Source organism: Camarhynchus parvulus, chromosome 3 (assembly GCF_901933205.1).
Source record: "Camarhynchus parvulus chromosome 3, STF_HiC, whole genome shotgun sequence".
NCBI lineage: Eukaryota > Metazoa > Chordata > Aves > Passeriformes > Thraupidae > Camarhynchus > Camarhynchus parvulus.
In genome coordinates this window covers 51,630,145-51,651,104 of record NC_044573.1, presented here as the reverse complement: position 1 = coordinate 51,651,104, position 20,960 = coordinate 51,630,145, and the positions used below count along the sequence as shown (strand labels likewise).

General features: G+C 39.4%; 1 protein-coding gene across 1 annotated transcript; it reads right to left on the bottom strand.

Moving 5' to 3' along the window:
• Positions 1 to 134: 134 nt before the first annotated feature.
• Positions 135 to 20,946, bottom strand: PEX3 (peroxisomal biogenesis factor 3). Its single transcript, XM_030945020.1, has 12 exons — positions 20,816 to 20,946; positions 12,627 to 12,758; positions 11,256 to 11,337; positions 7,629 to 7,672; positions 6,386 to 6,510; positions 5,014 to 5,080; positions 4,861 to 4,915; positions 4,437 to 4,593; positions 3,491 to 3,561; positions 2,562 to 2,684; positions 1,315 to 1,411; positions 135 to 936 (listed from the first exon to the last, which is right to left on the bottom strand). Exons 1-12 carry the CDS (start codon positions 20,886 to 20,888, stop codon positions 853 to 855), a joined length of 1,110 nt encoding a protein of 369 aa, XP_030800880.1. The 5' UTR covers positions 20,889 to 20,946; the 3' UTR covers positions 135 to 852.
• Between the last annotated feature and the right edge of the window lie 14 nt (positions 20,947 to 20,960).

Sequence of the window (20,960 nt, the reverse complement as noted above, 5' to 3'; positions counted from 1 at the left end):
TCCCTGAGTAATGTTTGTGAGTGCAAATTAAGTACTGTATAAATTAAATTTATTCTTTCAACTGCCAGGATTTTGAGTTAATTGTCCAGTCAGGTTATTCTCTTCCCTAGTAATGTTAATACACACACAAATTGTACATTAAAATATTTTATTACAATACAGACAACTGGGCTCAAAATTAATACAAATTAAGATAAAATATTTACAAGGTAATGTGTACAGTGTAGCTGTTTGAACAGCATAAACAAGAGTATGTCTAAAAAAACCACATTCCTTTAGTATTAGGTAACAGAGAGAGCAGACCCCCAGCTTGTTCAAAGGGAACATGCATCCATTGGCAAAGGCTTTCTGAAGAATGAGAGACTTTGGAACAAGATTTGTAAAGTTAAGGGGAAAAAGATTTTCTTTATAGAAAGAAAAATCTGAGAGAAGAAGAAGAAGAAAAAAGCATTACTTCATTCTGCTGCTCTGTGCTATTCTTAGATCACTTTCATTAGTTCTTCCCCAAACTTACACACCCCAGGCAAAAAAATGGGTTTTTTAGTAACTTGCTGTAATACTGCCACCAGATGCCTTTTAGATGCAATAAAAAATAATCCAATGAATTACAGAAGAGTTTAACCACTTTTTAAATAGAAAAGTCTTCATTTACCATGTTTCTTTCAACAAGAATATTTTTAATGGGTGAAGTATAATTCAGTTAGAAGAAAATGTGGGCTCACTCCCATTTTCCTCAGAGTGCTCTTTCTGCTGGTCTGCCACTCCTACACCATTATAAAATTAACCCAAGTCTCATCAGTAGTCACCAGGGATTTGTTATAAATACACCATCCATTTGTAAAAATGTGCAGATCATTTCTCTAGTTGCTGAGGGGTACTAAAAGCTTCATAAACATTAGCAGCAAAATCTTTCACTTGTTCCATCATCAACAGGTCCTGGAAGAAATGTATAAAATAAACTTCCTTAATCAAACACATTCCCCACTATTCTGCCTGTACTGCAGTACAGAATTTCTAAGAAAAGCACCGGGCACTCCCACAGGCACAACTCAAACTTCTTGCTTTAGAAAGGTTTAGGAGCAGACCTGCAAGTAGAACCAAGGCCAGAAGTTTGTGCTTCTGCATGGTTCAGCAGAAGAAAGTTTTAGAAAAACAGTGTATTTTTGGAAGATACCAACTGACAAACAGTTTGTTATGGCAACTGTTTTCAATTTATTTTTTAAAGCCACTGAAATTAAACAAATATTCAAAAGAAATATACAACATTACTTTCAAGATTTTACCTGGAATATTGTAAAGAAGTTAGATTCTTACCTGAACAAAGTGACTGGGTGTTTCACTGCATACTGAATGGATCTGTCCATTTATTATTGGAATTATCTTGGCTAAAGGAAGACTGACACTGGAAAGACTAGGAAAGAACAAAAAATACTGACCTGCTCAGACACAAATGAAGCCACTAAACTGTGATTACATAATTCTAAGTAATTACCACTTAAAAAGTAAGAATTGAAAGACTGCAAACTAAAATGAAAGGATTTTTCTCCATAACAAGGTTTTCCTTTAATATAGAGAAGTACCAATTCAATTCTGGTCCACGTTCCTATTACAGTTTCACACTTGCTTCTCATGCAAGAGTATTATGGTTTAGTCAGAGTCTTTGCATGTGTACGTAAGTAGACAGGTCATAGAAGTGCCTGTCTACAATTTCATGCTATTTCAAACTAAACCAGACTTAGGCAGATAGCCAAACTACAGACTTTGGGGTATTTTAAGTGATGTAAATAGTATAAATTAAAACATAACTCTCTGAAAGCCAAGTTACTACAATAAACATACATAAACCCAGTTATCATTCCAGGTTTTAATTTTAATATTTGAGAAAGATTATTTCAAGGATTTGAACTCAGCTTTTGGATTTGTAATGCTCTCACCACACTGCTTAAAACCCAAGTTAGCTTCAGATTAAAAGCTATTTTTAAACATTCTTCTAGGAGGATGTAGAAAATCCTACACGTTACTGCATTTTATCTGCACACCAGTGAAACCTAAAGCTCCATGGCAGCTTTGGCTCCCTGTCACTGGAGGATCAGAGCAATGCCCACCCCCCTTCCTTGGGAGCCACAGGAACTGAAGGAGGTTGGGGTGCTTGGAGCTCATGGGCTGCAGGGGAGGGAGGGAGGGCTCTCCTTCTCCCAGCCTCACTGGGCGCATCGGTCAGGCATCACCAGCACAAGGTGAACCCTCCCCAGCCCAAAGGCAGCCTGCCTGTACTGTGTTCAGGCAAGAAGTGGCTACAGGTCATCTGATCTCTACTTTTAGGTCTGCAAGTAATGGTGGGAAAGAATGTCACCTAATTCTAGTGATTTCATGGGCAGGAGGAAACATGAATCCTCCTACCTGCCTACTTGTGATCCCAGTGATCCTTGAAGAGCAAGAAGCAGAATGATATTTCCAGCACAAGAACTCCAAGAAGGCAGGAAAATCAAGAGCCTTTTTGGAATTCACAATGAACCCAAAGCATTACTGACATGAGAGCCACAACAAAAGAAAATATTTACCTATTTACAGAGCTATTTTGAGAAAGGTCCTTTTCGGAAGGTCTAAAAAATTCTGCCATATTGTCCAGCAGTCGACTGAATCCTCTATTTAAACATGTGCTCAAAACTGTACTGAAGTCTGGACTGAAAAGAAAGAATAATAGAAAAAAAGGTATTATTCCTGGGTTTAATTTTTTTCAAACTAAAAAGCCCTGCAAGTGTTCAGTGTTACAGGTGTGCCTCCCCTCACAGGTGATGTGTGAGCCAGACAAATGCCACTAGCATTGCCACCTCATGAAACACCAGCTCCCTCAACAACCTGAACTCTGCCCTAAGATTACTAAAACCCAGATAAACCTGAAGCATTCCTCACTTCTATTTTTTACTAAGTAATAACATAGAAGGGACTTAACCTTGAAGTGCCCCACATCCCTAGCAGTCAAACTGTAAGAATAGCTTGACATTTGCCTCAATTCCCTCATATCCTATGTTTATTATAGGAACCTCACTTTTACCAGCTCTCTGGTAAAAGGACACATACAACCACCCTCAAAACCATGCATTAAAAATAAATTCCAATAAGCCAGAACTGGTGTTCACTTTATCAAAGCAACAAATCCAATAAAATTACTCTCAATTTACCCTGCTTTAGCAGAAGAGAAGTACTGCCCTGTTCCTACATTATTACAGAGCGGGTAAGGAAGAGATAATAGGTCTGATTGCCAAGGACATCCTGGGTATCTCATTAAGGCAACATTATTTCTTTAAAAGTTTCAGAGCTCACAAATTTTAATAATCCCAGCCTACAACTGATAAATAGAAAAATTTAATGCAGAATGGTCACATTTCTCAAATGAAAAGTTGTCAGCTTTTTGTATGGAAGTAATTGTCTTACATAAACAATAGTTTTGAGGAGGAGTTTAATGTGAATACAGCATATTTCTCTATACCTTTCTAGCATATCTCTAGTTTCATTCAGTAATTTAATTGTAGCAACGTCTCTTTCTGTGAGTCCACAGGCCTAGAAAAACCAAAGACAGACACCATTAGCAAGTGCCATCAGCAACCGAAAGAGCAGAAATAGGAAAGTTGAGTATCATGGAATTAAGTCAAGATGTACAAGTCAAATATAAACGAAAATATTGTTGTAAATGAGATTCTTTATAATTTGTGTTTTATATGGTCACTGTAGGATTTTTAACTAAAAACAATACTAGCAAGAAATACCAGACTGTTTGAGGAAGTAATTTTTCCAATTCTGACCTTCAGTACTGAAATCATCCCAGAGTATCAGATAAAGTTAAAGCAATAAGTGCATGTAGCCACATGCTGAAGCCCAGGTTTCCTCATTACACCACTGTAACACCAAGTGCAGACTGAGTTTTCTCCAGCCTGTGGTGTGGATGAAGACAAACACCTTCACAAAATTCAAGAAAATAATGTTGCAACTGAGATTAGATACACTTTTCTCTTGACTCCTGTTCATTTTTCAGCCCAAAGGATTCCAGCACACCATTCTCTTGTGCACCAGCCAAGATGCTCCAACACTCCATGAATATTGCCAGTACACAAGTGTATATGACACAATTTATCTTAGGGCTGAGTTAAGCTGTGCTGTGTCACAGCTCCTTTCAGGCTAAAGGCAGTAACTGGGCTACTACATTTCTGAGCACAAAGCTGACATTCTGAGAGTGACACTTGTTTTCTATCAAATCCGAAGAAAATACTGTGCCTGGATTAAAGAGATAAGGACATTTGATTTATGACAGAAGAGGCTTCGCCATTTATTAAAGACACAGATGCCATGGTATGCTAGAGGACTGTTATGCACCCCTCCTTCTCCAAAAAACCCAAAAAAAACCCCAGAAAAAAGGTGAAAGGAACTGAATCAAGTACCTGGCTAGCCAAAGGGTTTTCTTCATCTGGCATCAAATAATGACATAAGGGAGAATAAGATGCAATCTGATCCGAATCTTTATGTTCCACTACTTCCCTGATATCTTTAAGTTTCTGTTCCAGTTCCAGAAGAGACAGGGTCTGCTTAAGGGAAATACTGGAAAGGAAAAAGACTACAGTTTTGATTGAAAAATGAGTAATGCTGCTTTCTCTTTCTACCAATAACATGTTTACAAGTAACAAATTTCCAATCAGCTACGTGGGTTTGCACTGGCAGACAGAGCCTACTATAATAAAAACATTGTTTTGAAGAAGTCAATATGCCTGCTTTTGTTTCCCCCTAATTCTTATAAAACTCTTTATTTTGGGAACAGTCATCACAATAAAACTTAAAAGCTAACCACAAAGTAATACAGGCTCTTACCTTCCAAAAACTTTATGCACAGCTTGTTTAACAATAGTTATTAACTCAGTCAGTCCTAAAAGGAAGAAAGTAAAAATTAATCTTATGATTTGTTCAAGTCCCAAAAAAAAGCAGAACTTTGTAAGTGTAGTTAGCTCTTAATAAGCAGCATACCATCTCCTAAAAGGTGCTGAATGCTTGATAAATATTGCTGCTGGACTTCAGGGGGTGCTAGTGGTGTCTGTGGGGGAAAAAAATCCAACAGTTCTGTAACATGCCAACAGTAGAGAACAATGCAAAAATAATTTCAAAAATAATTTCCTTAATATTTGTAATACTCTTCAGCAAACAGATTGCCCCACTCTCTTCAACTTTGTACTGACTCTTCCTGCCCATCAACCCCTGTACGTGTCATAAGTCTTCTGGCATTCTTTTCTTCAAACCTATACAGATTTCTCTTCCATCTTCAGTGGCACAGAAAAATCTTTCACTTTTCATTCACCTAAAGGAAACTCTCTTAAAAACCTGCATTGCAGGCGAAACTAGACTCTCCACCACCCCAGAAATTAAATCTGGTGGAGTAAGTTATTTATGCTGAAATCTATTAAAAGCTTATCTGACAAAAAGAAGCTTTCAGAAACCAAGACAGGATTCCAGTCAGTCCCAATGGAATGCCTCAGAGTTGGTCCTGTCAACCCACTTCTCTATGAGAAACTAACAGAGAGGAAACGTTTCTAGCTCAAACTCATTCTGCCCTTCTAAAACAGCTTTTTCAGGTTTTACAAAATGAAGCACTACCTCAGTCAACTCTGGCCTTCCTATTGAAAGCTCTTCTCCATCCTGCATTGACATGCTGTTCCTTGACTCTCAGCAGGAGCTATCACAGGGGGGCAGATGAGAACTAATCAGCTTGTATCCATTATTTTTAGATGAGCCACCCAGCAATTTGCAGGTCCCACTCTCTACAATATGTGGGAGTGATCTATGTTTACTGAGCAGTGATACACTATATCAACAAAAACCAGCTCTTCTACCTTGCTTGACCCCACCAATAGACATTTAGGTAGATGATCTTTTGGAGTGAAACCAAACAGTGAAAATTTCAAAGACAACATTTTTCTTCTTTAATCTCAGAAAAATTTAAGTGGAGAAATTAATGTATGTTACTACGAAGACCTAATATTATATATACATTTGCTTATGTATCTTGAATCATTCACATAGTATTACCATTTCACCAAAAAAAAAGCAAAGATAATTTCATATTGGCGTTTAGATAGAAAGCAGCCTTCTTTAGGCAAGACAAATGCAGACAAAAGGCATTCTCCAATATTGCTGGTATTCAGGTAAGCAACAGTATCACCACATCATCCAAATTTAGATGCTGTTAAAGGACATCAATATATTGCACTGCCAGTAATGCTCCCACATACCTCACTCTTGTGAGGACCCTTGGTTTCATTCCAGTAGTCCTAAGCTATGCCCTGCTCATCTCACCAAATAATCCTTTGCAAGTCCTACCTGTGAAACCAAGCAAGACACTTACGGTGCCGTTCTTGCCAAGTGTGGCGTTATCCAGGTAGATGTAACCGCCGATGATGTTCAGCTGCACTCGCAGGAGAACCACCAGCATGCAGGTGCTGTACACAGCCACGATGCTGCGGGTGAAACCTTGGGAACACACAACAGAGGGACTGCCAGGGCTGGGAAATAAGGGTGAGCCAAGGGCAGAGTGCTCTCCAAGACTCAGAAGTGCTGATTACTTTTAAATACGCAGTCACATTTCTCTCACTCGCTGTCATAAAATGTTTTCGCAACACATACCCAAGATGGTCATGAGTCTAATGTGCTGGATCTACAGCTAAAGTGTCCCATTTAAAGTCCTATATTAATATCACTTTACCCATTACACAAAGTTACACAAAACATTAACAAAGTTATTTCTGAGAAAATGAAAATCATACAAGTTGTTCCAGAAGCAAAATGTTTAGTATCAAATCATCTTTCTTCATTAGGCCAGGAAATACACAGTTTATATATTAGCCCTCATCATGCAATTCAGACTGCAACTGCAGCTTGTCAAAAGAGGTACCTAAGACAGGAGGAGCTAAGATCTGAAGAAGGGAAATTAAAATGAGCATCAGCTACCAGCCAGTAGGCAATGAGGGTGTATAGAAAAAGCATCGTTAATAGACACAGAAGGGAAGAAAGGAGTCAGATCAAAAGTAGGATCTGTAAAGGTGTTACGAAAAGGAGAAGAAAACAAAAGGAAGCAAAGAAGTAATGATAGAATTTCACTGCATAATTATCTGAGTTTACTTTTTTTTCCCTTCCACTGCTTCCATCAGCCAATAAATAAGGCTTCATGACCACTGCTATAGTGGTGCTCTCCAACAGGCTCAAAAAAAGGGAACTGCTGGCCATGTAAAGGCTAACCTACATTTCTGATTGAATTTCCATTACATCCAGCATACAATTTTTGAAACTAGTTTCATTTTATTGCAATGACACAGAAAGGTCTCACAAAATTTTACTGCGTAGAATAGCAGGAAGGCCAATAGAATTCTTCATCTTGGTCTCTGAACTTCTGACTTCCCATAGAGCTAAGAAAAGTTCCTTCATGAAAAGCCTTTGGGGGTGCAGGGACAGGGAGGAGGTTTGCTGTGTGTGTTACACTGTCTTCATATCTACTGAAACAACCCAGTGTAAAGTTTGTTTTAAATGGTGTGAAAGACATTATAAATCTACACTAAATAATTATGCAGATGTAATCTTTCATTTCCACTTACTTATTATTTTTAAATCCTCCCAGATTTCTAACTTGTTGGCTGGCCTGTGGGAAAAATAAATGGAAATATTAAGAATTGTATTTTACTTGGAAATTAACAAGTATGTAAAATGACATAGTAGTGCTCTAAGGCAAACTTATTTAGCTGCCATGATTACTCAAATCATACCCAGGTCTATATCTCATTCAAGAAAGGCCTTGTTCAAGAAAGCAGTATATAAACAACACACTATAAAGGCATAGAAAAGATAATCAAACATTAATGTATAAATGTAGCATTTAGTGATGTCAATTACATGCTTACATAATCAGTTTTGAGTTACTACAGTATGCAGTCAGAAAAAGCCACTGATGGTACAAAATGAGTGGTCTTTTCTGGGGCCTTGACTCTCTATATTTAGTGCTGACTCAGTTCAGCAGAACTTTCTGTGGGTAATAAATGCAGGATCAGAATTTCATTGTCCTACTCTCTTGCAAGATTTACCATTGCCTGATGTGTTTAAAGTTCATATTTGATCATCAAAACCAAAGAGATCACAACCATCCATGGAAAAGAAGTCTTTCACCATCCACACCAACACATGTTGATCTCTTTTCTTTCGTTAAGGCATGTTCACTTTTTTGACCTGACCAGTTCCTAGAAGTTTATATTCTGCCATCAACAAAGCAAGACTGTAGATTGCATAGGTACACCTGAACTGCCTGAAGTACACTGCATATTTATAACTACTATTCAGAGGTAATCTTAGCAATACAGCAGCAGTAGCAGGAATAAGAGCAAGCTAACCATCCAAAGTTTTCACCAGCCATTCTCACCTGTTAAGCACTGAGAATTAAAGAATGGCTACTGTATGTCTATTGTGGAAGACAGATATTGTAAAAGTCACTTAGAGAAACATTTGGTAATTTCTTAGGATCAGAATTAACACTTAAATATTTAGAGCCAAGAGTTCAAATTAACCTATATTTTACAGTAACCCAGTTTATTTACAAAAAACCACCCAAATCCCAGCACTTCTCACCAGAAATAATTTCTCTTTACAGGCACAACATGTGCACTTTGGCATTAGTCTGAACATTCCATCACTTACATAAATAAGAATTTTTATGTTCACCACTATCAAATAATGCAAATAAACTGATACAATAAAGTGTTAAGACTATGACTCGGAAAACTAAAGAGACATTAAATAAACAGTAGTTGAAAGAGATACATGGATCCATGGCAAACAACCAATTCACGTACTTTTTGCAAGCTACTCTATGCAAGTTCTTAAAGCTTTGCTAAAACAAAACAAAGGAAGGACTTTGTAAAAAATACTGTAATATTTCTATACATAAAACATATAATGGGACTCAAAGCTACTTATCAGGGCTAAGTTCTTCATGCAGAATGAACAGATGCAGAGAAGCCAATACATCATCAGCCAATTACACTTGCACATACTACATTAAAACATTTTCTAGAGCTTACAGAGCTTCTCCTTACAGCATAAGGCAGCAGCTAGATAACAGTTAAAGTCTGCAAGTATTAAGCCTAACAGTGGAAACTAATTTTTCATCTCCTGCAATTCATCTCCTGAAATTTACTAAGACTCAGCTGCTACTCAAAACTCAACTTTTACTTCATAATTATTTATTTGCAAGGCCGTTCTTGCTATGGAAGCAAAGGCCAATGCAAACACAAACCAGCGGTTTGGAATAAAACTAAGTGTTGAAGAGGTTGGAGACGTGCAACATCTGCAAGGCTGCAGAAGCAGCCTTATCTCATCCAATCACTAGGCTTTAAAAAGAGGAGGACAGATCAAGCAAGAACATCTGTGGTCTTGGGTGCTGTTCCCTCTTCAAAAATTTCTCTAGAGGTCTGAAGGCTTCAGCCTCCTTACACCCCCAGTGTACCACAGGCCACCTCAAACTTAAGGAAGTGAGTGGATTTTAAGTTAAAGGAGTTTACCTAAGGCATGATATGATGTGTAACATATAACATAGATCCATAGCGTGTCAAGCCACAACACAGATTATGTGAGAAAACTAATACATCTTCAGGGACATGAAAGAAAGGTAAATCTCCACATCTGCTCTTTCGTATAGTCAACAACAGCACTCAAGGGTCTGGAGCTGTTTGGTTGATCTTCTCAAATGCAAGTGGAAAGCAAAGAAATCGATACCTTCATGCATAGCAGAGCTTCTTCAAAGAATCACTTTAAAGTGGAGTGAGCTTTGATGGCTGATTCCATCATCTGTGCCTTCACAACCCCTACCCTACATTTCAGTTCAAAACTTTCAAGCATCCAGTTAAAACTTCCTCAGTGTTAGTAAAATAAGAAGTATTAAGACACAAATTCCACTCTAAAAGGCCATCCATGCTTATAGAATGTTGCATGTAGCAAGCATTAAAAAAATTTGTTTTCATAAGTGCATACCACAAACAACAAAAAAGCCTACCTCTATTTTCACTAGGATTGTTGGAACACTGAGGTGCATCAATGTACCCCTACACTGTTTCAACTGGTCAAACAATTTAGAGACAGCTGGTGTATCTTGATAAAAGAATGCTTGCTACAGAGAACAAACTAAGGTATTATTTGTCTTCACCACTGAACAAGCTGTTGCAGAATATTTTCTGCACAGTTCAGATGACATATCCACAAGCTCTTTTGTTCACTCAGTTTAATTTTTTCATTGAATAAGATTTCTATTATGATAAATACATTTATTCCATTAAAATTAACTTTTCCCAATTTCTTGTTGTTTGGGGTAAATAATATTCAAAAACAGTTGCAAATACCCAGAGTTTACTATAAAAACATCATTCAGGCTGCAATTCCCCCTTTAAATCAGGCTGCTCTGTTGTGGAAGTTTTTGGACTGAAAAAAGCAGTGACTGAATAGGTAACCTATTAAATGCTGGACAGCTGAAGTTATAGCTGTATAAATAAACTAGCTGGAGGTAAACTAGAAAGACAGTCTAGAGTGAGTCAGAAATCCTGTGGTTAATTGCCTACATAACACTCTTACTCTGTGCCATATGCCAAGTAATTTAGGTTTAAGATATGCTATTATGCGCTTTTTTTAGGCTATTTGTCCCTGAAGTTGTAAGGAATTCCAAGGTGTTTTCTGACAGGTAAGCATTTCTCTTAATGTATGACATGTCCCTATTTGTTCAACTTCAAAAATAAAATTTAAAAAAATTACTTCTCATCACTTACATGCATTTGCAATCTCATCTTGGATACTTTCCACTACTGCTCGTGTCTGAACTTGGTAAGATTACATAAACATTTTTACAAACACAACATCAACAACTCAGTCATACTCAATCATAATATTCTGTTCTGTTTAAGAGAGAACTAGATCCTCCAAGTACTTTTATCTACCTATTTTAAAACCATTTCAACAAAAAACATGGCTCTCACTGCAGCACCTTAAATGAAGCATTATTTCCTGTAATTTTTGGAAAATGCCATACCTATCAAAATACATGTAACATGATAAAATATTTACATAGTGATTTCAAAATACCTTAAGACTAATGATTCAATGGGACACTAAACCAAAATTCTGCATACTCTCTACATTATATAATTTGAAAAAACTTGTCATCAAAACATCATTTAAGACAGTCTTACCTATTTTTAAGAAGAGATGTGAGACTCTCAGAGTTTAACTGATGCATTAAGGCATCCCTCAATGTTGGAAGCATTGACAGTACTATTATTAAAAGGAAAAAACCGAACAACAAAACCTGTTAACATCTACAAAAAAACCCAAAACATTATAAACCCATCCTCAGCTCACACTCATGATGTACATCCCATTGCTCAACAGGGAAAGCTGGGAGGACATGCAAAATAGGAAACTCAGGAAGAACTCAGAAGGGCAATAACCTGTGTGCCTCTCAGGAGCTGGGGCACAATGCTGCCCTTGCATGACCACGTGGTTTTACTGGCTCCAACTGCAGATGTGTATTCACATCCTGCACATACATGCCTCCAACTCCCCAGAAGAAAATCTGGCAAAAGCCTACACTGCTGCATTTCTCCCAATGAGAAGAAAAAGATCTGAGGTTTGTTTTGTCTAGCAAGAGAACTGGAGAAAGGTATGTTATAAATGAGAGAAAGCTAGTGGGAAAAAATCCTTTACTTTCAGAACAATGTCTGATCTGCTGTTACTTGACAGGAACAGGAGATGGAAAACATGATAAATACTAAGAACAAAGTATGAAAAATCTTGTCAGGAATGCATGCTGCCAAACATAAGATATTTTGCACAAAGAAGGGCAAAGAAAAACATAATCCTTGCAGTAAGATCACTCTCAGCAGTACAAAATGGAAAAGATGAAAATACAATACCAATTGGTCAGGGTAAACAGGTTGGACTTACAGCCACCCAAGAAGTCATTACAAATTTAGACAGAATAAGAAAATACTTCCTAATTTGTTTAATAAAAATAGTTTTGAATGGCCTGTATTTACAGTGATGAGGAATTTGTTAAAATTCTTCTCTGTCATTGCTTTTCCAAAAATCCTAAGACTGGCGCAGTAAGAAAAAGTACTTTTTCTTTTTGCTCTCCAGCTAGTCAGGAACCTTCACACTGTGATGGCTGATGTGCTTCTTATTAAAAAATGCCCACCAAGTTCTCCATGCAGCTTACTAACAACGTGATATAATGAATAAAATAATCCCGCTGTAAATTCAGTATTGTTTGAACCCTGCTGTTTCACACCTCAGTACTACATGCAGTTTAAGGCAAAAGGGTCCTGCATGTATACTTGTAGATTTATTGATGGTAAGGGTTCAGATGCCCCCTAAATTCCCTTTAGTCATCTAGTCTTCAGATTCTCTTTATTTGCAAAATAACTCTATTTATGTACCAGTATTTAATTAAGATTTTGAATTTACCTACATTTTTTATTCCTCTTGCATCCTGACAATATGTAGCATAAATCCCCAAATACCTCCCCCTTATCTAAACCAGTAGCTATTTCCTTTTCTCTTACCTGTCATATTGCACGTCCTCTGATTACTCTCAAAATGGTACTGCCTTCGTGCCTGGGCAATGTACTCAGCTGCCTCTCGTTCCTGGATTTCTCTGATTTTCTTCTGCCCATATTTTCCCAGTAAATAGACTCCTACAGAGAAATAGCCATATTAGAAGATGCTTTTAAAAAGTGAGAGTATTTGTTTTTAAAGCATAAGGGTGCATAGTGGTTTGGGTTTTTTTTTGATATGGGGGTCTTGAGTGTTTTAATAATTATTGGCAAAGCAATACTCAGAAAGAATGTTTTCAAAATTAATTAAAATGTCAAGGACTATGACTTGAATCAGGAGAATAAACTTTCCTGAGAAGAGGTATCTTGACATTCATTGATGACATTTTTGGTACTACTGCAATGTGAACAACTAGTACTGAAGAGACTGAAACAAAAAAGAGAAGCAATGAAGGGTAAGAAAAAAAAAAAAGAGAAAACAAACAGAAAGGTGTAAGTCTAGAGATGGACCAAAATTAAAATTTTTAAAAATATATATTTCTAAAATTAGTAGAAGTTAGAAATAAAATTCAAGTATTAAAGATCACATATGAGAAAAATGTTACAGATCAACACTTCATCTGGTCCTGAGACTTCTGTAGGAAGAACCTTCGTTTCAATGGGGCTTGACTGTGCCTGTTCACACCTGGTTCCTACATTCCAGCCACACTCCTCTCTTGAGGGTCTGACCATCCCTCATCATTCTCACTATGAATCTTCATTTCCATTAAGATACATCAAAAATCTTTGTTTTGCATTTTCATCTCTTCCAACATCCATCCCTCTGAAGTTTTCTTCAACTGCTTGTCCCACACCACCAGGGGTTCAGATACCTATCCAGGCTGCCCAAAGCCCTCTTTCCATTTTCCTCATCTCTGCCCCCTTTCCTAAACCATTCCTCAAGATGCCACTACACCTTCTAAGCTTGTCCTCAGCACCTTTGCCCACTGTAAGCTGCTTTCCATTAATTGCTCAGGCCTTCTTACAGCACCTACCATGTGTCAGGCTCATCTGCTGCCTCCTGTATGCACTGGCAGCAGCAGGTGCCTACTCACGTGTGTAACCAGCACTTCCCGTGTTCTCTCATGAAAGATTTGGAGGGGGGACAGAGATAAGGGAGGAACAAACCCATGCAAAAGAAGACTACAGTGCAAGTTAATCATCTGCTGTCTGTGTGGACTAATACTTTAATTAATGAAGCTCCTTTACAGAGACCCAGCTCCAAATCTGCCAGGTCAGTAAGAGCACACAGAAGAAATGCAAGTAACAAATCAAGTATTTTAATTTTTTTCCCTCAAAGTACTTTCTAAAGTTGTAAAAACAAACAGTTTTCTTCAAAGTGCAATTTAGAAGTCAATTTTGGAACAAATGAGGCATCTAACAGTTGCTGAAAGCTGAAAGTTTCAAAACTAACTTTATAAACCAAATCTACAAAAATGAAAAAAAAAAAAAAAAAACCCTCTTCCCCCACAAAAAAACCCAACCAAAACCAAACACACAAATCCCATACACAAACCCAAACTTCCCGAGGTTTTGAATTCAGCTACATTTTGTACGTTATTAAAACCTTCCAAAATATTCCAAAATATTCCCAAAAACTATAATCAGTGTTTGAAAAGCCTTGTCAACTTTGTGCTCCATAGCTGTAAGAAAATCTAGCTATTTACACTGGCATTATGTTTGCTCACAGGCAACTACAAGCCAGACCAGTCTGGAACAAGCACAGTCACTTCCATTTCCCAAAAGCCTCATAAAATAGAAATGGGTAAGTCTCTCCCTCACTTCAGCCTTTAGGCAGACTGCCCATATGCCATATGAAATATTCACTTCACTAGATGCAAACTTTAATATTATGAGTCCATATACAAAAAATGCAATTTCACCAATTAATTGTTAATCAAAAATGAGACTTCACAATCAAGATTATTTTCATCTAAAATGTTACCAATTCCTGCCAAGGATATCTATTTTTAATACAACTGCTAGGTTACTGATTTTTTTTCAGCTAACATACTGAAATAGAAACAATTTTTTTAGTATTACTGATCAATTCTTGAACACAAGATTTTCCCAATCACTTTACCCCACTACATTTTTCACATTACATTAACATATAGTCATTGGTCCAAATTACTACTTTTGTTTACTTTCCCTACACCCCAAAAGAAATCCTTTTAACTTCAGGTTTTGTAGCAGAAAAGTCATAAGTAGAGCATATTTATTTCAAATCCAAGTGTTGCTTCCAGAGGATATAGGTGCTATAGACCCCAGGGTTCTTCCCAGATGGCAACTAAAGCACCACAGAGCCACTCACACACACACAAACACAAGATTTCCTGAATGTAGACAGACATGACTGTCATAGCAGACATGCAATCAGTTCAAGAAGAATCATGTGTGTGCCCTGGAGGGATGCACAGGAGCAGCAGCTTTGAGATTGAGACAGCAGCAAATTGCTTAACACCGGCTTGTCAGGGCTGTGTGCCCGCTCTTACTCAGAGCCTCTGTGGCCTGGGAGGGTACAAAGCTGCAGCAGCTGTCACCCAGGTTTAACAAGGAGTCTCCAGATAAAAACACTTGTCCAAAACAATGCAACACATCCTTTACACAATGCAACACAACAATACAATACAACATCGTTTCTCTCTCCCTTCCCTGTACTAAAGTATTAACTTTGACCCACTATTAACAGATATTGCTTGATCCAGGATTATCCTCTTTGGAAAGAGATGCATTAGAAGTTAACCAAAGGAAAAGCTGCTGGGCACCACCCACCTGCCCACCTTAAGCAAACCCAGCAAACAGGAGTAAGCTTGAGGTGTGGCTGCCAGCAGCAGACTCTCTCTGTTACAGCTGCAGGGCTTGTAAGCACCTCCAAGTGGCCTGGAGGACACAACAGCTGCTTAAGAAACTCAAGTCTCAGCTGTGACAGTGAACTTCTGCCAACTGCACTCATTCCTGAGAACAGCAGTGGAGCCTCTGCAAGTCTCTGGCTTACGAGACATTCCAAGGAGCTGCCAGACAGGGGCATTTGCATTTTTCTTCAGCACAACCATGTATATCTATATTAATATGTTGCATTAACCCAGAGGACTTGACAATAATACAGACTCTAAGTCGAGAATGAATGCATCACATAAAATCATCATGTGGAGTTGGAAGCAGGGCCACAGAAAGCCATACCCAAAAACTGCCATGAAGTCAGCTAACAAACCTGTAAAAACTAAGCTGACATTCTGAAAGTCTCTTGTTATAAACATGCAAAGCCAATATAAGCTTTTTATAATAACTAATATAACTTAGTTTTACTGCTCAGTATAGGATAGGAGGTCTGCAAAAAGCTGCAGCAGCAAGATTTACTCATGTCTAATGAGCTAAACTGTTGTATAGATGGAACTTCATGCTGAATCTTCCCATGTTTCACACAAAACCAGGAATTAAGAAAATTCAGAAATAGTGAGGCTGTGCAGGAGATAATTCCTATGGAAACTTTTTTCTGTCTTCATCAAAATATGAACTACAGAAAATACTATAGTCCCAACACATCTGATTTGGAATGTTCAGAAACAGATGAGTGATTTAAAAAACCCATCACCTGATGTCAGATCCTTCAAGAACAGGAATCTCAGTAAAGATCTCAAACTACAATTGATACTGTTTCACAACTGATCTAAAAAGTGAAACATATTTACATGTGCACTGGCTGTCTGTGCTAGATTTGGCTGGGAGGGAGTTAATTTTCTTCACAACAGCTGAGAACAGTGTTGGTAGTAGATATCTTGTAGTTGCTGAACAGGGCTTACACAAAGCCAAGGCCTTTGCTGCCTATCACACCACCCCACCAGCAAGGAGGCTGGGGGTCAGAAGGAGTTGGGGGCAGACACAGCCAGAACAGCTGATCCCAGAAGGTCAACGGGACATGTCACATCATAGGATGTCATCTGAGCAGTAAAATTAGGGGGAATACAGGGGGAGGGGGGAGCATTTCAGGGACAGCTGAGCACTGGTCAGGCCTGATTCTCTTTTCATTCTGCTGGAGAAGGGGTGCGTGTTTGTGTGTGTGTGAGTGGCTCTGTGGTGCTTTAGCTGCCAGCTGGGAAGCACCCTGGGGTCTACAGCACCTATATCCTCTGGAAGCAACACTTTTATTTGTCTCATTTGTCTCCATATCCCTCTTTGGCTGTAGCACTGCATAGTCTCTTCCCACCTAAATGTAAGCAATGCAAGAAGTTTACAAACTCTGCAGGCTCTTACATGCTCACTCTAGTGGCCTCCAAGAGGTAGGGGATTTCTCACATCACAGAAGTTATGGCTTCCCTCTCCCTCAGCCCTTTCCCTTCTTCACAGGTGGAATGGAGGGCTGAGCAGAAGAATGGGATAGGTAATTAGGAGGCATCAAGTTTTCAGGAAACCTCTTTTACAACCCTAATTTTGCCCTTATTGCCATACTTACCTCAGGAAAAGAAAAAAAAGGGAAAATCTCAGTTTTAAGGATTTTATCATGCAGAAATTGTGCTGACACACAGAAGCCTGCATCTTTCCAGGACACAAACAGCCCCATAAGTTGTGGTTTGTCCTTATGTTCAAGCAAGCTATGCATCAAGGGACACACAATTGTCCTGTTATGGTTGAAAGCCATCTTTAAAACATGCAGGCACTAAAGCCTTATTCTCTTGGTAACACTGAGTCTCACCAGAACATATTTAATGTCCCTGTGCTTACTCACAAATCAAGCCAACTTTCCCTGCTAAGCAGAGATTTTTGAACTGAAATGCTTTTTCTGCAGGCCAATGGTTGCAACAGATTAAATTCAGCAATAATTAATGAACCACTGAAATCAGAACCATACATTCCAGACACACCCTGAGCTTGTTCTTCCACTGTAGCAATGGTGAATCATTTCGCAATATCTACTGAAATCTACCTTGAATGCTGAGCACCGAGATAAAAACTACTTAAATCAAACTATCCAATAAGCACCTCAACCTAATGTGTCCTTGCAGCTCCATCATGCTCTCTCTCTCTCTACTTTCCATATTTCTAGTGGGTTAGATCCCAGACCACTACATTTTGCTTGCTAGAAGAAATCTAAGTCTTTTCAGTATGCAATGTATTTTATATATTGTCAAAGAAAAAAATTCTAAAGAAATGGTTTGTATAGGGTCTTTGGTAAGGTGAGGCCTTCTCAACCACACTCTGTGGTTAAGGGGGAGTTACACATTTTTCAGTTGCTTTTTCCCACAATTTGAGCTCTTATGAGATTTGTATCTTCATAAGCAGTAAAACCTGTTGTAGTGTTGGGATTGAAAGAAATTGCGTGAAGAATTACAGCCAATGATAACACACATGGAATCCACTTCAGTAGAGAGGAAAAGCTACCAACCAACTCTGATTTTGGTGCAGTAATTCAGTAACACAACACTGATACAATACTGTATCAGTAATAATGTAGAAACTCTTCTGTACTGTCTAATGAATCATTAAATATTCACATTAATCTCTGACCATGTGCCAGTTAAGGACTTAAAATCACTAAATTTTGTGACATCCCATTTTCCTTGTTATACCCTCCTTCCTGGAATATGCACCTGTGGCTCTTAAAAAACACCACAGAAATGTAGATTCCAGGCTCTGCTATTAAGTCAGCAGATTTAGATTTCCTTACATCATTCAGCCACTTCCAAATGTTCTGTCTTCATTTAAAAGCAGTGTGTGAGGTTGCATTCCATCTTTCAAGATTCGGCAGTATTTTTTTGAGAGTCCACCACGGATCTCAGAGTTCTGATTCACTGGTGGTGGCATTATTGTAGCTCGTGGGGCTTTTTTAAGATCTGATCCATACCTGTGAAGATGACCAAAGCACTCAAGATTCAGTTGCTGAACAGCTATAAAGCAGCACTCTGCAGTAATTCATTCCATCTCCCTGCCTCCCTTAGAATACCACGGTGCAAAGCTGCTGCTGGTGGCAGCTAATGGTGTTCACCTGCTTGTGGAAGCCCAGATTTACCTCAATCTCAAATGCATAAAAAGCAATTCTCTACAGTTCTCAAATACTACATGGCTTGAAGAAATAATTGATCCATGCTGCAGAAGATGATAGCATAGCTTAATATTTTCAGTCAGAAGTTGACATGCTTATTAGAGGAAGACCATCTTGAGTTGCCTTTTTTGTTTGTTTGGGGTTTTTTTGGTTTGGGGTTTTTTGTTTGGTTTTTTTTGTTTGGTTTTTGGTTTTTTGGTTTTTTGTTTGTTTCTTTGTTTTGTTTGGTAATTCTTTAAATGACATTATTTTAGTCTATAATTATTACTTTAAGTGCACTTCATCTAGTCAGTAGCATTTTAGTGAAAGGGACACTGATCTGTATATAAACAACACCAATGATAAGGAAAAAACTGCAAACTCAGTTATGCTAGGTTGGTTTGCAGGCTGGCAGAAGGCTGTTCATGCATGAGTAATTTAAGATTTCAGGCTATGAGAGCCCCAAGTTCCCAGATACCTGCTTTACCACTTGGGAACTAATTCATGTTTACTCGTTGAAACTGGGAGAATTGACTTTTTACTATTCCTCACTATTTACTCACTTTTTACTACTCCTCCTACTAACTCTCACACAGACAGTTGAAGGGGAGGGAGAACATCTTCCAGGTGACAGCCTGGTGTGTGAATGCAAATCTGTTTACTGAGCGTGGTGGGCTGCAAGTGTGGGGGTAAACATGACAACTCTACACTCACAGAGCCACAAAACCTGCAGGTGAGAGGGCGAACTGGAGGAGCAGTCTGACCAGTACAGCAGTAACCATCACCCAGCCTGTCATCATGGATTAATTGGCACTCTTTGGAAAACCCCAGAAGGGTGAAAGAATGCAGATGACACAAGAACCACGGCAAGCCAGAAGCAAATACAATTCACCTTCACAGGGGACTTCACCTGAATATATGACAAAATATACTACAAAAGCCCTGCAGCCCTCACAGCATTCAACTGTTCAGGCAAGTTCCAGTTCTGTGTCGTTTACACTGGATACAAGAACATCTGAACACTGAGTGCACAAAGACATGGCTGTGCCTTTTGAGGAACATCTAATCTCCAGCTGCACAGCTATGCACTTCACTTTAAACAGAGAGATAGATCCAATGTGCTCTTTTAAATCTACTTCCAACTAAAAACAAACCAAAAATAACTTCAACGGAAGGTGGAGCTTACTAGACCATAACCACCCTACAGGTTCAACAAGAGCCTTAAGGGAGAAACTGCTTGAATAATTAATGCAAATCCTCTCTGTGAAAGTTTTGTGTCTGCAACTGATCTATATTTGTCCAGAGAAGGGCAACAAAGCTGGTGAAGGGTCTGGAGCACGTGTCCTGTAAAGTGCGGCTGGTTGGGGGTGTTTAGCCTGGAGAAAAGTAGGAGGGAACCTCATCACTCTCTACAAATACCTGAAAGGAAATTGTAGCCAGGTGGGGTCAGTCTCTTCTCCCAAGTAACAAGTGACAGAACAAGAGCACACAGTGTGCCAGGGGAGGTTCAGGTATGCCATTAGGGATTAGACATTGGAATGGGCTGCCCAGGGAGGTGATGGAGTCACCACCCCTGGAGGTGTTTAAGGGAAGACTGGATGTGGCACTGAGTGCCATGGTCTAACTGACAAGGTGGTGTTCAGTCAAAGGTTGGATTCCTTGGTCTTTTTTCCAACCTAATTCATTCTGTGATATTTGACAATTCACCTCAACACACAAGTCACATATAAAAAGTGGAGGTTTTCAGCCGCCATCCCAAAAACAACACCAGTATCACCCACGCTTTGCGCACTTCAATGTTGCTTCAAAGTAACGCCATCACCCGCCGTAGGAGCACCTGGGCAACCCGAGTTCCCTCCTGTCTTTTAGGGCTTAAGGGACGGAGTGCAGGTTTCCTCCCAGCCTCGGAGGAAAGTCCTGCGGGCACCCGGGCTCTGCGGGCGGCGGACGGGAGCACTTCGGTGTCCCCAGGCGGGCACAGAGCCCCTCCAGCGGGTGTGGGGCCCGCCTGGCCGCGGGTCTCGCGGGGCCCAGCGCCAGCTCCGAGGGGCAGCTCCGGCGGGAGCCCCGCGGGGAGGCCCCAGGGCCGGCACCGCCTTTCCCCCGGATCATCGCCCCCGCCCCCCGACCGGGCACTCACCGCCAAGGAAGGTGCCAAGGACCAGGCATTTCTTCTTGTGCCGCTTAAGGAAACTCCAGAGCGACCGGAGCATCCTGCGAGCCTGGCCCGCCCCGGCCCGGCCGCCCCTCGGGTCCCCGCGGCGGCGGAAGGGGCGGAGGCGGCG